The sequence below is a fragment of the Polyodon spathula genome, chromosome 12 (assembly GCF_017654505.1).
Source record: "Polyodon spathula isolate WHYD16114869_AA chromosome 12, ASM1765450v1, whole genome shotgun sequence".
NCBI classification, from domain to species: Eukaryota; Metazoa; Chordata; class Actinopteri; order Acipenseriformes; family Polyodontidae; genus Polyodon; species Polyodon spathula.
Genome location: NC_054545.1, coordinates 30,237,415 through 30,248,670, shown reverse-complemented (window position 1 = coordinate 30,248,670; position 11,256 = coordinate 30,237,415). Strand labels below are relative to the sequence as shown.

Genomic DNA, 11,256 nt, shown 5'->3' with positions numbered 1-11,256 from the left:
AAAACCCATTAGTCTGCAATTTGCAAATATGTGTGTCACTTGATCCACTATACCTGTATAAGCTGTGTGAGAACTGTGCAATTATTCAGCAGCAATCAATGGGGAGCAGAGGAATCTGAATTACTTTCGCTGATCAAAGATTCCCATTGTAAAAGCATGATAAATGGAACCATAACACATCATATACAAAATTACTCAGGAATCAGGTGTGGTTTTGAAAGTGTGTAATTTTTCTATAGCAAGTGTTAATGCATTTACTGTATAGTTCCATGAGAACATAAGAAAGGTTACAAACGAGAGGATGCCAAACGCCTATCTTGCTCGTTTGGTTGTTAGTAGCTCATTAATCCCAGAATCTCATCAAGCAGCTTCTTGAAGGATCTCAGGGTGTCATCTTCAACAACATTACTGGGGAGTTGGTTCCACACTCCTACAATTCTGTGTGCCTCCTATTTTCTGTTTTGAATGCCCCTTTATCTAATCTTCATTTGTGACCCCTGGTCCTTGTTTCTTTTTTCAGGTCAAAAAAGCCTCCTGGGTTGACACTGTCAATGATCGATGCACAGTCTTTTTTGTTCAAGACTGAATAGATTCAATTCTTTTAGCCTGTCTACATATGACATGCCTTTTAAAACAAGAATAATTCTGGTTGCTCTTCTTTGCACTCTTTCTAGAATAGCAATATCCTTTTTGTGGCGAGGTGAGTAGAACTGAACACAATATTCTAGATGAGGTCTTACTAATGCATTGTAAAGTTTTAACATTACTTCCCTTGATTTAAATTCAGAACTTTTTACTATATATCTGAGCATTTTGTTGGCATTTTTTTATAGCTTCACCACATTGTCTAGATGGAGACATTTCTGAGTCAACATAAACACCTAGATCTTTTTCATAGATTCCCTTATTCAGTTTCAGTGTCTCCCATATGGTATTTATAATAAACATTTTTATTGCCTGGGTGCAGTATCTTACACTTTTCTATATGAAATGTCATTTGCAAGTGTCTGCCCGGTTCTGAATGTTCTAATCAGTACTTTTTGTTTTCTACATGTTAACCACTTCCTAATTCATGTGCATGCTTTTCCTTGAATCCTTACTGAGTTCAGTTTGAGAATTAATCTTTTATGCAAGACTTTATCAAAAGCTTTCTGGAAATCTAAATAAACCATGTCATATGCTTTGCAATTATCCATTGTTGATGTTACATCTTCAAAAAAATTAAGCAGGTTAGTTAAACACAATCTCCTTATCCTAAAACCATGTTAACTGGTTTTAGCCTCCTTGGCAATGTTCATTTCTATCTTTCTCTTGGCCTTTCTACCTTCCTTTTTGACTTGTGTTTGCAGTTTCAAATACTCTTTCTGTGTAGTTTGTTGTTGGTCCCTTTTAAATATTCTGTAAAGTGCCCTTTTCTCTGAATATGTTTTAATTGATCTATTAAACCATTTTGGCCATTTTCTTTTAGATTTTGGTTAGTCAGCTTTCGGGATTTATTTGTTTTGTGCCTCTAGTACTACATTTTTTAAAAATCGCCACCCTTTCTCTGTGGATGTTTTCTCTATTTTACTCCAATCTACTTCAAAACACTACACATCCTATATAGTTTTACGTATACATCTATATGCTTGTTTTATGTTAATAATCAATGTGAACTTGCATTAAAAAAAAAACACTGATGTAGTAAGACATTCCATTTATTAGCTAATTAGCAATACTTTATTTTTTTTTTAACAAAGTCTTTCATGTCAGTAAAAAAAGAAACAATACATGAAACTATAAAAAAATGCAGTCAAAACAAACAAAAAAAAACAAACAAAACAACCCCCCATCCCCACCCTAAAAAAAAACAAACAAATTCTTGTTATCAAAAAAAATGAAAATAATGATTTTAAAAAAGACTGAATTCACATCTGGGCAAACAGGAATTAAGATTAGAATCTTCAAAGCAGATACTGAAGAAGTTGGGCTGCCTTCTTTGCACTGTGCAAGGCAATGGTGACTCCTGGCTCCAGCACACAGTCAGTCTTGTTGAAAAGCTGCACCACTCCACTAAGTGGCTGTTCTGACCAGAGAGGGGCAAGGGAATAAGGGTGATGGGAGTAGAGCACTGACCATTGAGCAATAAACAGAGGGAGGGGAGAGGGGATAACGCACAGGGACAGTTTGGTCTCAGAACTGGGTGGAGGTGGGGTCTGAGCTTTGTTCAGTGGACTGTTTTCCATCTTCAGGGGCTTTATTTGCCAGCTGTGAGACAGAGAAAGGCATAGTATTAGTGAGATAGCCAGGTCTGGATTAGAAAACAGAGTCATGGGGCTGCTCGCCATTTTATCCACCTGCATTAATACTGTGCATTAGGAGAAGCATTTAGTGTACTCGTTTTTCAGATCAGTTTTCTTTTTTATTACATTTTTTTTACAATAAATAATTTAATTCACGATTAGTCACAAACGACCACCATTTCCAGTGATTCACCACGCTTGCTGAACTTTGATTTCACTTTACCGTGTTATAACAGTCTTGGAAACATGGCCCTATGTTATCTGTTTATTTTTTTAACTTGCAATTTTCAGTTTTCTAAGCTATGATCCCCCACTCTGATAAGAAGTGCCCTGGAGTGAGAATTCAGAAGTGCAGACCGGCCCTCACCTTGCTTTTGAAGAAGAGGTTCATCATGCCCTTAGACTTGCGGTCTGGAGCACGCTCAGTAGGGGGACGCTCCATAGGAATGCTCACCGACATGGACTTGCTGTCTCGCTTGGCACGCTGGGATAGCTCTGGGTCCTCCAGGTCAGAGCCATTCACGACAGAGAATGAGACCCCTGGAAGAGTTAGAGGGAGTGAGATACACACACACACACCCCTATTGTATGGACCTGCAGATCCATGTACCATCAGTAACAACTTTCTAAATGAGTAAACAATATCTATTTAAACCAATTGAAGTGCTTCAAGTTTACTTGCAAATAAAGAATTTTAAGAATCATACAAAACGCTAGAAATTTAAAGATGACGCCCCTTAAAAATGATTTAATGGAAAAAATAGCAACTTTTTTATTCCTGTTCAAAGAAGTGACAGAACCAGCAGAACTTTTTATCACTATTATTGTCATTATTTGGGGAGTAGAAAAAGACATTATTTATTATTAACATTATAGAAATTATGAAAGAACAGTGAAGTAGTAAACAAAAGAGAAAGTTTATATTTTTTTTGCTGCTGTTATTTTGCTGTGTCAAAAATGCTAGCTGGAATTTACTGAAACATTCCAATTTTGCATTGAACATATCATCCGGTAGGGGGCGCTCATCACACAGGTTATTATTGTTGCTCTAAAGAGGTTGGATTTGAATAGGTATAAGATGCAACGTCTCTTTTCAGGCTGTGTTTGAGAGAACGAGTTGGGGAGTTGGGTGGTGTGGTGGATAGTGCTCTTACCTGGTATGGTGGGCATGGACCGGCTGTTTAAGCTTTGTTTCAGAAGAGCCCTTGCCCCCAGAGGCTCGCTGTGCTCCGATAGGTTGGTGTCACTGCGGAACTCCTGCTTCTTCGACATCTGGAACCCCCAGAGCACAAGAAGCAGGGTTAGAGGCAGGCAGAGCTTTACAAGAGCCAGGCAAGCTGAGGACTGCTTTGACTACAAGGCTAGGGTCTGCTTTGACCAGGGTCTGAGCCTCATGTCAGTTCATGGCTATCCACCCCCCCCCGCCACCCCCCATACCCGCTTGCTCTCCAGCTCGGCTGCTCTTTTCTCTTCCCCGACGAAAATCACACTGCTCCTTTTCTTCCTCTTTTTGGACTTCCTCAGCTTGACCTCTCCCTCCGCTGAGTCTGCCACCTCAGCCACTGTCTCCTCCAGCCTGAAGGGGGCGCAGCGGAGCACTGGGGTCTCGGGGGAGACAACACTGCAGAGAGAGAGCCAGGGGGGAGAGAGAGAGGGGGGGAGGGAGAGGGGAAGGGGAGAATGAAGAGGACAGAGAGAGAGAGAGAGAGAGAGAGAGAGAGAGAGAGAGAGAGAGAGAGAGAGAGAGACTTTTTTTGACTTTTAAAGATCCTTTATTAAATCATTGCAATTAAAATCCATTAAATAACAATAAGGTAAAACACAACACAATTAAGATACATGCTGGCTCCAGGGAAACCTCCCCAGGCAAGAGCATAAAATCCTAAAAAACATCATGTTCTCCTTTAAAAACAGATTTTAACCAAATAAAAGGATCATAAAATGTAAATAAAAACAAACAACCCTATATCAAAAAAATCTAAACAGTGCTTTTCCTGTGAAAACAGATTAAACCCAAAGTAAAAACACTGTAAAACAATAAAACCAAATAAAATTAAAACTAAAGTTAAACAGCAGCTCTCCCTCTTCACTCAATGAGCACAAGGCGTCTCCCACACACCACCTCTCCTGAAAGCCCTCCAGGTCACTGACTATTTTAAAATAATTAAAATCCACCATTATCCGGCTAACTAATAAAATACGAAAAAGTCTGACAACATTTGTTAGTCCTGCCTCTAAAATTTTATTTTTCCTGGATTTTAAAATGGCCAATTTTGCCTGCCTTAAAATAAAGTTAATTAAAACACTCCTACTCCTTGTTTTAAAACTATAAGGGAACCCAAAAATAAAAATCTCCTTGCTGAAAGTCACTCCAAGAGCTTGCAGGAGCCCCTGCAGGAGGTGAAAGAATGACCCCAGCCTGACACAGTCACTGAACGTGTGGAACATAGTCTCCTCCTCCCCACAGAAACAGCACTCAGCACTGATGCTGGGGTCCACTCTGTGGAGGAACCTGCCCGTAGACATAGCACAGTGCAGGATCCTCCACTGCAGGTCCCCTGCTCTCTTAGTGAGGGGCTGTTTGTACAACACCCTCCATACCGGCTAACTCTCTTCTGCTACCTGTAAATGGCTTTTCCATTTTGTGTCCACAGTCCCTCTTAGGTGTTTGGAATGGACTGTTTTAATGTGCAGCTCATACAGTTTTTTCCCCTCTGCTGTGTGGAGAGCTATATTTCTAACTCTCTCCACTTTCCCTATTCTCACTCCATCCCTGTCCTCCTCCTCACCTAAACCTGGGGATAAAAAAACTGTAGGGAAAAAGGGGTCCCCTCCCTGATCCGACCCCGCAGCTGGCCCCTCCCCCAAAGCCTCCTTGAGCTTCGGGGAGAGAGAGTTCTTCAGCTCATTTATCATTCTCTCAGCCAGCCTCTCCGAGCGCCAGCCCAGCCGTCTGGCCAGCTGAGCCGCTGAGATCCAACTGGGGTGGCCGAACTCAGTCAAATGAACCAGTCGGGTTACTCCAGCCTCAAAAAAACTGGCACACAGCACCCCCGACTGAAAAAACTGAATGGGAAAAAGGGGATTAAAGAATAGGGGTTCCTCTAGTAATGACTGCCCTGTCACTGACACTTCCTCCCTCTCCACTCTTACTATTTGCCACATTTTAAAGATGCTTTTCAAGACCTGTCTTGTCTAGCCTGACAAAATCAATTAAAAACAAGTTCCGATCTAGCCCCATTCCTCCTACTCTTCTTAAAAAATAAAAGGCTATCTCTCTCCAGTGAGCACCTTCCTCAACGTACAGGAGCCTTTTCACTGCCTGCAGTCTGAAGGCTGCCACTCTGCTGGCAATGCTGACCAGGCCTTGCCCCCCTTCATCAGTGGGGAGGTACAGAACTGCCGGCCTCAGCCAGTGTCTCCCACTCCAGAAGAAATCCAGCAGTATTTTCTGGATCTCCTCTACCATTCCCCGTGGAGGGTCCAGACATGCCAGCTTGTGCCATAACATGGAGGCCACCAAATTATTGATGAACAGGACCCTCCCCTTGAACGACAGCTGAGCCAACAGCCCCTGCCAGCTGTGCAGCTGCCCCCTCACCTTATCCACCAGGCCCTCCCAGTTCCTCTGAATGAACAGCTCTGTCCCAAAGAACACCCCCAACACCTTAATCCCAGTCCTGTCCCACTGCAGAGCCTGAGGCAGCGTGGGGGGGCACCTCTCCTGCCAACCACCTGACAGGAAGGTGTTGCATTTTGCCCAGTTTATCCGTGCTGACGATGCTCTCTGAAACACTGCCAAGCTCTCCTTCAGGGCCTGGATGTCCCCATCACTGCACACAAACACGTTCACATCATCAGTGTAAGTTGATACTTTCACAGAGACAGGGACGGGTAAGGCAGGCACCGCCCAGCCAGACAACCTGCCCCTCAGAAGATGCAACAGTGGCTCTATAGACAACGAGTACAGCATGCCAGACAGAGAGCAGCCCTGTCTAATGCCCCTGCTCACCGAGAAAGGTTTGCTCAATCCATTATTAATCTTTAAAACACTAAAAACATCAGAATATAAAAGCTCTACGTAAGAGATAAAAACAGGGCCAAACCCGAAGGCTTCCAGGACTTTCACAAGGTAGGTGTGGTCGACCCTATCAAAAGCCTTCTCTTGATCAAGGGAGACCAATCCAACATTAAAATGACACGTTTCGTTCAGAGTTAAAAAATCCCTAATTAAAAACAGGTTATCAAAAATAGATCTTCCAGGGATACAATAACTTTGATCTTTGTGTATTACTGTACTTATACATTTTTAAGTCTATTTGCGAGACACTTGGAAATTATTTTCAAATTGACACATAACAGTGAAACAGGTCTCCAGTTCTTTAAAAGGCAGAGGTCTCCCGTCTTGGGCAGCAGTGTGATCACTGCCCTGTGGCAGCTGAGAGGCAGTTCTTTTTTCTCCAGACTCTTTAGCACCTGGAAGAAGTCCTCCCCGATCACCGGCCAGAAATGTTTGAAAAACTCAGCGGGGAGGCCATCTATCCCAGGCGCCTTCCCGCTGGAGAGCTGTGTCATTGCAGTAGTCAGTTCTTTGAAGGAGAGCTCTGTATCCAGTCCACTCTGCTCCTCCTCACTCAGGCTGGGTAGATCCTGGAGCAGGGTCTCTGTGTCATCAGGATCACACTGTTCTTTTGTGAATAGCTGCTTGTAGAACTGCACAGCCGCCTCACTGATCTCCTTTCTGCTGTGTAGTTCTCTGCCGCAGGGCGTCTGCACACACCTTAGCTGCTGGGTGCACGCTCTCTTCTTCTCCAGGCCAAAGAAGAAGGAAGTAGGAGCGTCCATATCCCTCAGCTCCATGAAGCAACAACACACCAATGCCCCCTTCACCTTCTCCTCCAGCAAGCTGCCCAACACATTTCTTTTTTCTTTTATTTTTTGTAAGGTTTGCTCATTAGAGTGATCATTATTTTCTAAATTTAGAATGTCTTTTTCTAACTCCCTGACTGCTTTGTCCAGTGACCTGGTTGCCTCCAGAGTGTACTGCTGACAAAAAATTCAAATTTGTTTTTTCCCCCAATGTCCCACCACTGCCTTAAATCTTGATACATGTTCTTTTGTTTTTGCCAGACTTTCCAAAACTGTTTAAAACCTTTTCCAAATTTGCAGTCTTTTAATAATTGAATGTTAAAATGCCAGTAAGATGATTTGTGCCCTTCGGATGGAATAAGTACATTGACTATCAGGCAGTGGTGGTCCGATAGACTACTGGGAATGATACTTGCCCCTACAAAAGAATTGAGGTGACAAGGGAATGAATAAAACTGGTCCAGTCGTGCTCTAGAAGTGTAATTATTACCAGACTGGGACCAGGTGTACTGTCGGGCATGAGGGTGCACACATCTCCATACGTCAACCAGATCACTGGACTGTAACACTGCAGTCAGCTCTCTAGAGGACTGAGGATGTGGCTCCTCAGTATTCCTGTCCTTTGTAAAATCTACAGTCCAATTAAAATCACCCGCAACCACTAATACGTCATTATTATTACATTTTAAAATGGTTTGTTTCAACTTGTTAAACAATACAGTTCTTTCTCTTCCTGTATTTGGTGCATAAATATTTATATAAGTAAAGTTAAAACCAGCTATTTGTGTCTTTACTTTTAAAAGCCGCCCTTTCTCAATCTCTTCAACTTGCTTTATACTGACACCCAGGTCTGGTTTAAAAAGCACCGCTACTCCCGCGCTGGTGCTGGAGCCGTGACTAAACACACCCTGCCCTCCCCACTCTGACAGCCAGACCGCCTCATTCTCCTGCTCAACGTGCGTCTCCTGCAGTATCGCAACCCCAGCCCTTTTCTGCTTTAAAAAAAATCAAATAACTGTGCTCTTTTGAAAGACTGTCTACAACAATTAACGTTAAAAGAAATAAAAAGACTTCTCCATGGCAACTAAAATATTTAAGACCATCAAGTTAAAACAAACACTAAAAATAAAAATGTCGTATTATAAAAATCCATTTTAAAATGATGTTTTCGATCGTAACAACTTCTTTACTGTCTGTACAACTTTTTTTAAAACGGTATCTCTGATCTAGCTCCTCGAGCGTGGACTTCCTGGAGACTACATGCGCAGAATGTAAAAACAATTTAAAATCGGGGAAAATTTTTTTTTTTTTTTTTCCACTCCCATCTGACCTTTGGTACTGTCAAGAAAGTTATTAATATACTGTAATGTATGTAGTTTTTTCCTGACGGGTTGGCTATCAGGGACGTCCGAGATTAACGAGGAATCGGAGAGCCCCTCGTCGTCCGACTCGTACATGCCCTCAGTTTCCTCGCCGTCTGCCCCGTTCTCTTCAGCGACCTCGCCGCTCTCCACAGCTTCAGCCTCAGCCTCTGCCTCATTACCCCCTGTCTTACTACCGGTCTCGTAGTCAGACTGGGGCAGTTCTGTACTGCTTTGTTCCTCCGGGCAAAGTGGCATAGCCGCCGGGGAAGATGTCAGCTCCAGTTCTGGCATCAGTTGGGGTTCGCCTCCGCTCTCCGCAACTTTCACGCCGGGAGACTGGGTCTTCTCTCCGCTGCCCACAGGCACTAATTCAGAGTCCCGCTTTATTTCTCCTTCTTCAGGCCGTTTGCTTTTCTTTTTCTTTTTTTTCGCTGTCATTTCAAACTACTCGTTTTGTCCAGCCTCTTCTCCTGAGTCTGCTGGCGCTTGGCTGTGGCTGTATCTCTTTTGTTGCGATGTTGGCTCGACTTCAGGCACCGCTGACTCGGGCTCCGCTGGTTCCGGGGGCTGCTCGTCCTCCCGCTCACCTCCAACCTCCTCCCCGCCAGGAGCTCCCTTATCCTGCTCTGCTTCAGCTCGATCTCTGTTTCTCGGGCACTGTTTTCTTTGATGTCCCTGAGCTCCACATTTAAAACACCTCATTGTATCAGAGCTGGCGAAAACAACGCAATTGGTCCCCTCTATGTTAAAATTCCACGCTACCTCAATAACTAAATTAGGGTCATTTAGTAAAATAAACGCTTGCCTTCTAAAAGACAAAACATGTTTCACACTGGGATTTCTACAACCTAGAGGGATCGTCTTAATGGGATACATTAATTTTCCATATCTTGATAACTCTCTTTCCAGTAACTCGTTTCTTAAGAAGTGAGGGACAGTAGACAGTATTACTTTGGTTACGGGTGTTACTAAAGGTGAAACTTCAATAAATGACCCCTGCACACTAAAACCCTCCTCCACGAGCTTATTGACCAAATCCACATCACTTAAAAAAATGACTAGAGCTTTGAGACGGCTTTTCGTTGAAGCTGACTTTATTTTGTCAAAGCCCACAACCTCTCCTACTGCCACCAGGCAATCCTCCACTGACACCCCGATATCAGGCACACAGCGGCAGCCATGCCGGCGAGACCATACCCTCCCCGCCTCCCCCCGAACTATACGCCATATCGGAGCTTTTTAAAACAAACAACAAAGACTTAACTATATTACCAACAAACATAAAACACAGAATATATATATATATATATATATATATATATATATATATATATATATATATATATATATATATATATTGCAAAAGCTTAGAGTCTCCTGAATCACAACTCCCGCGCTCCACTCACCACCTGGCTCCTCCCACAATCCGAGAGAGAGAGAGAGAGAAGAAATTAAAGGGATGAGGAAATGGACAAGGGTGCACGCAGTGTAAATGGCAAATGGATGGGGAAAAGGGAAAAAGGGAGATAAAGAAAAGACTCAACAAAAAAGAGGAGAGGAAGGAAGCGGGACTACCTGTCAGGGAATAGCTTGGTGGGTGTCCCACACTCAGACCCCATTGAGGACATTGAGATGATGGATTGACGGTAGGACCTCAGCATTGAGCGTGGGCGACTAGCTCTGCGGTCATCTAGCTCCGGCTAGATACAGACATGGACAGAATGACAGAGAAAGAGGGAGCCATTACAATATTAAATTCATACACTTCTCTTTCAGTGACTCAAAACAAACCACTATATTGAACACCACAAGAGCAACATTCCACTTATGCCACAGATCATGTTATGGTGGAAGTCTTGGCCTGGTGTTTAATCTGTATTCCTGACTGCTGTTCAGCAGGTTTTTGTTGTTCTGCATTCAGCCAGCAGGTGGCAGCAGATTGTAAGAAACTCCACTCTGTTCCTGTTCACTGCAAGGTGTACTGAACTGCATCCCTTGTCTGCCAGCTGGGACAGGGATATTGATCACACTCGCCCTGCTCACCAGCTCTCTCACTCCGTACTGTTTCTCCACTTTGGGTTTCAGCTGTTTGAAGCACTCCTCCATGCGGTCGTGGAAAGGTTGGAGATCGCCCATCACTCTCTTCCCATGCAGACGAATCCCCGCCCCCAACAGAGGGATCTGTCAGAAAGGGGGAACAAGAAAAGGGGGAACAGTTCACAGTTTAAACATGTTGTATTGGCAATCCCTCCTTATTTCATTTAGTGGACATTATGAATAAAAAAATTACATCAGTTACATCACAAGCACATTTATAGATTTAACTATACATAAATTAGCGTAGTTACCATGGCATCAAAAGCCTACAGTTACCTCCACTGTTTGTTTTCAAAGGTATGTTAAACATACCAAACTGTTAGGTAGTTGGCTCACTTGAGCAGAAACTTAATATAGTCAGATATTGCCTGATTTATACCTGCCAGGCGATGAGGTCTTTGAGTCTGTTGAGTTTATCACGGTCCTCAGGATGCTCCCGCATGTACTCATCTGTAAAGAAGGCCTGAAAAAGAACAAGAGGAGCTACATTCTCACTGTGCAGTGTCAGATACCAATGAATACTTCTATATAATATTATGCTTATAAACAATAAGACCCAACACAGGGGAATTTCTAGAGATTATCCCACACCGGTCTCAAAAATCTACTAGTTTGCTAAGTAATGGGTTATATAATAAAGGGGT

The 11,256-nt window shown here is 43.1% G+C and overlaps 1 protein-coding gene across 1 annotated transcript in view; it reads right to left on the bottom strand.

Moving 5' to 3' along the window:
* Window positions 1-1,838: 1,838 nt before the first annotated feature.
* The window catches only part of LOC121324489 (dedicator of cytokinesis protein 2-like), a 92,386-nt gene continuing 82,968 nt past the window's right edge, over window positions 1,839-11,256 (bottom strand). The window contains exons 45-51 of the mRNA XM_041266442.1: window positions 10,992-11,075; window positions 10,559-10,696; window positions 10,091-10,215; window positions 3,720-3,903; window positions 3,437-3,554; window positions 2,650-2,822; window positions 1,839-2,247 (exon numbers count right to left, since the gene is read on the bottom strand). Of these exons, the coding sequence (XP_041122376.1) occupies window positions 2,173-2,247; window positions 2,650-2,822; window positions 3,437-3,554; window positions 3,720-3,903; window positions 10,091-10,215; window positions 10,559-10,696; window positions 10,992-11,075 (897 nt within the window). The 3' untranslated portion in view covers window positions 1,839-2,172. The remainder of the gene's footprint in view (window positions 2,248-2,649; window positions 2,823-3,436; window positions 3,555-3,719; window positions 3,904-10,090; window positions 10,216-10,558; window positions 10,697-10,991; window positions 11,076-11,256) is intronic.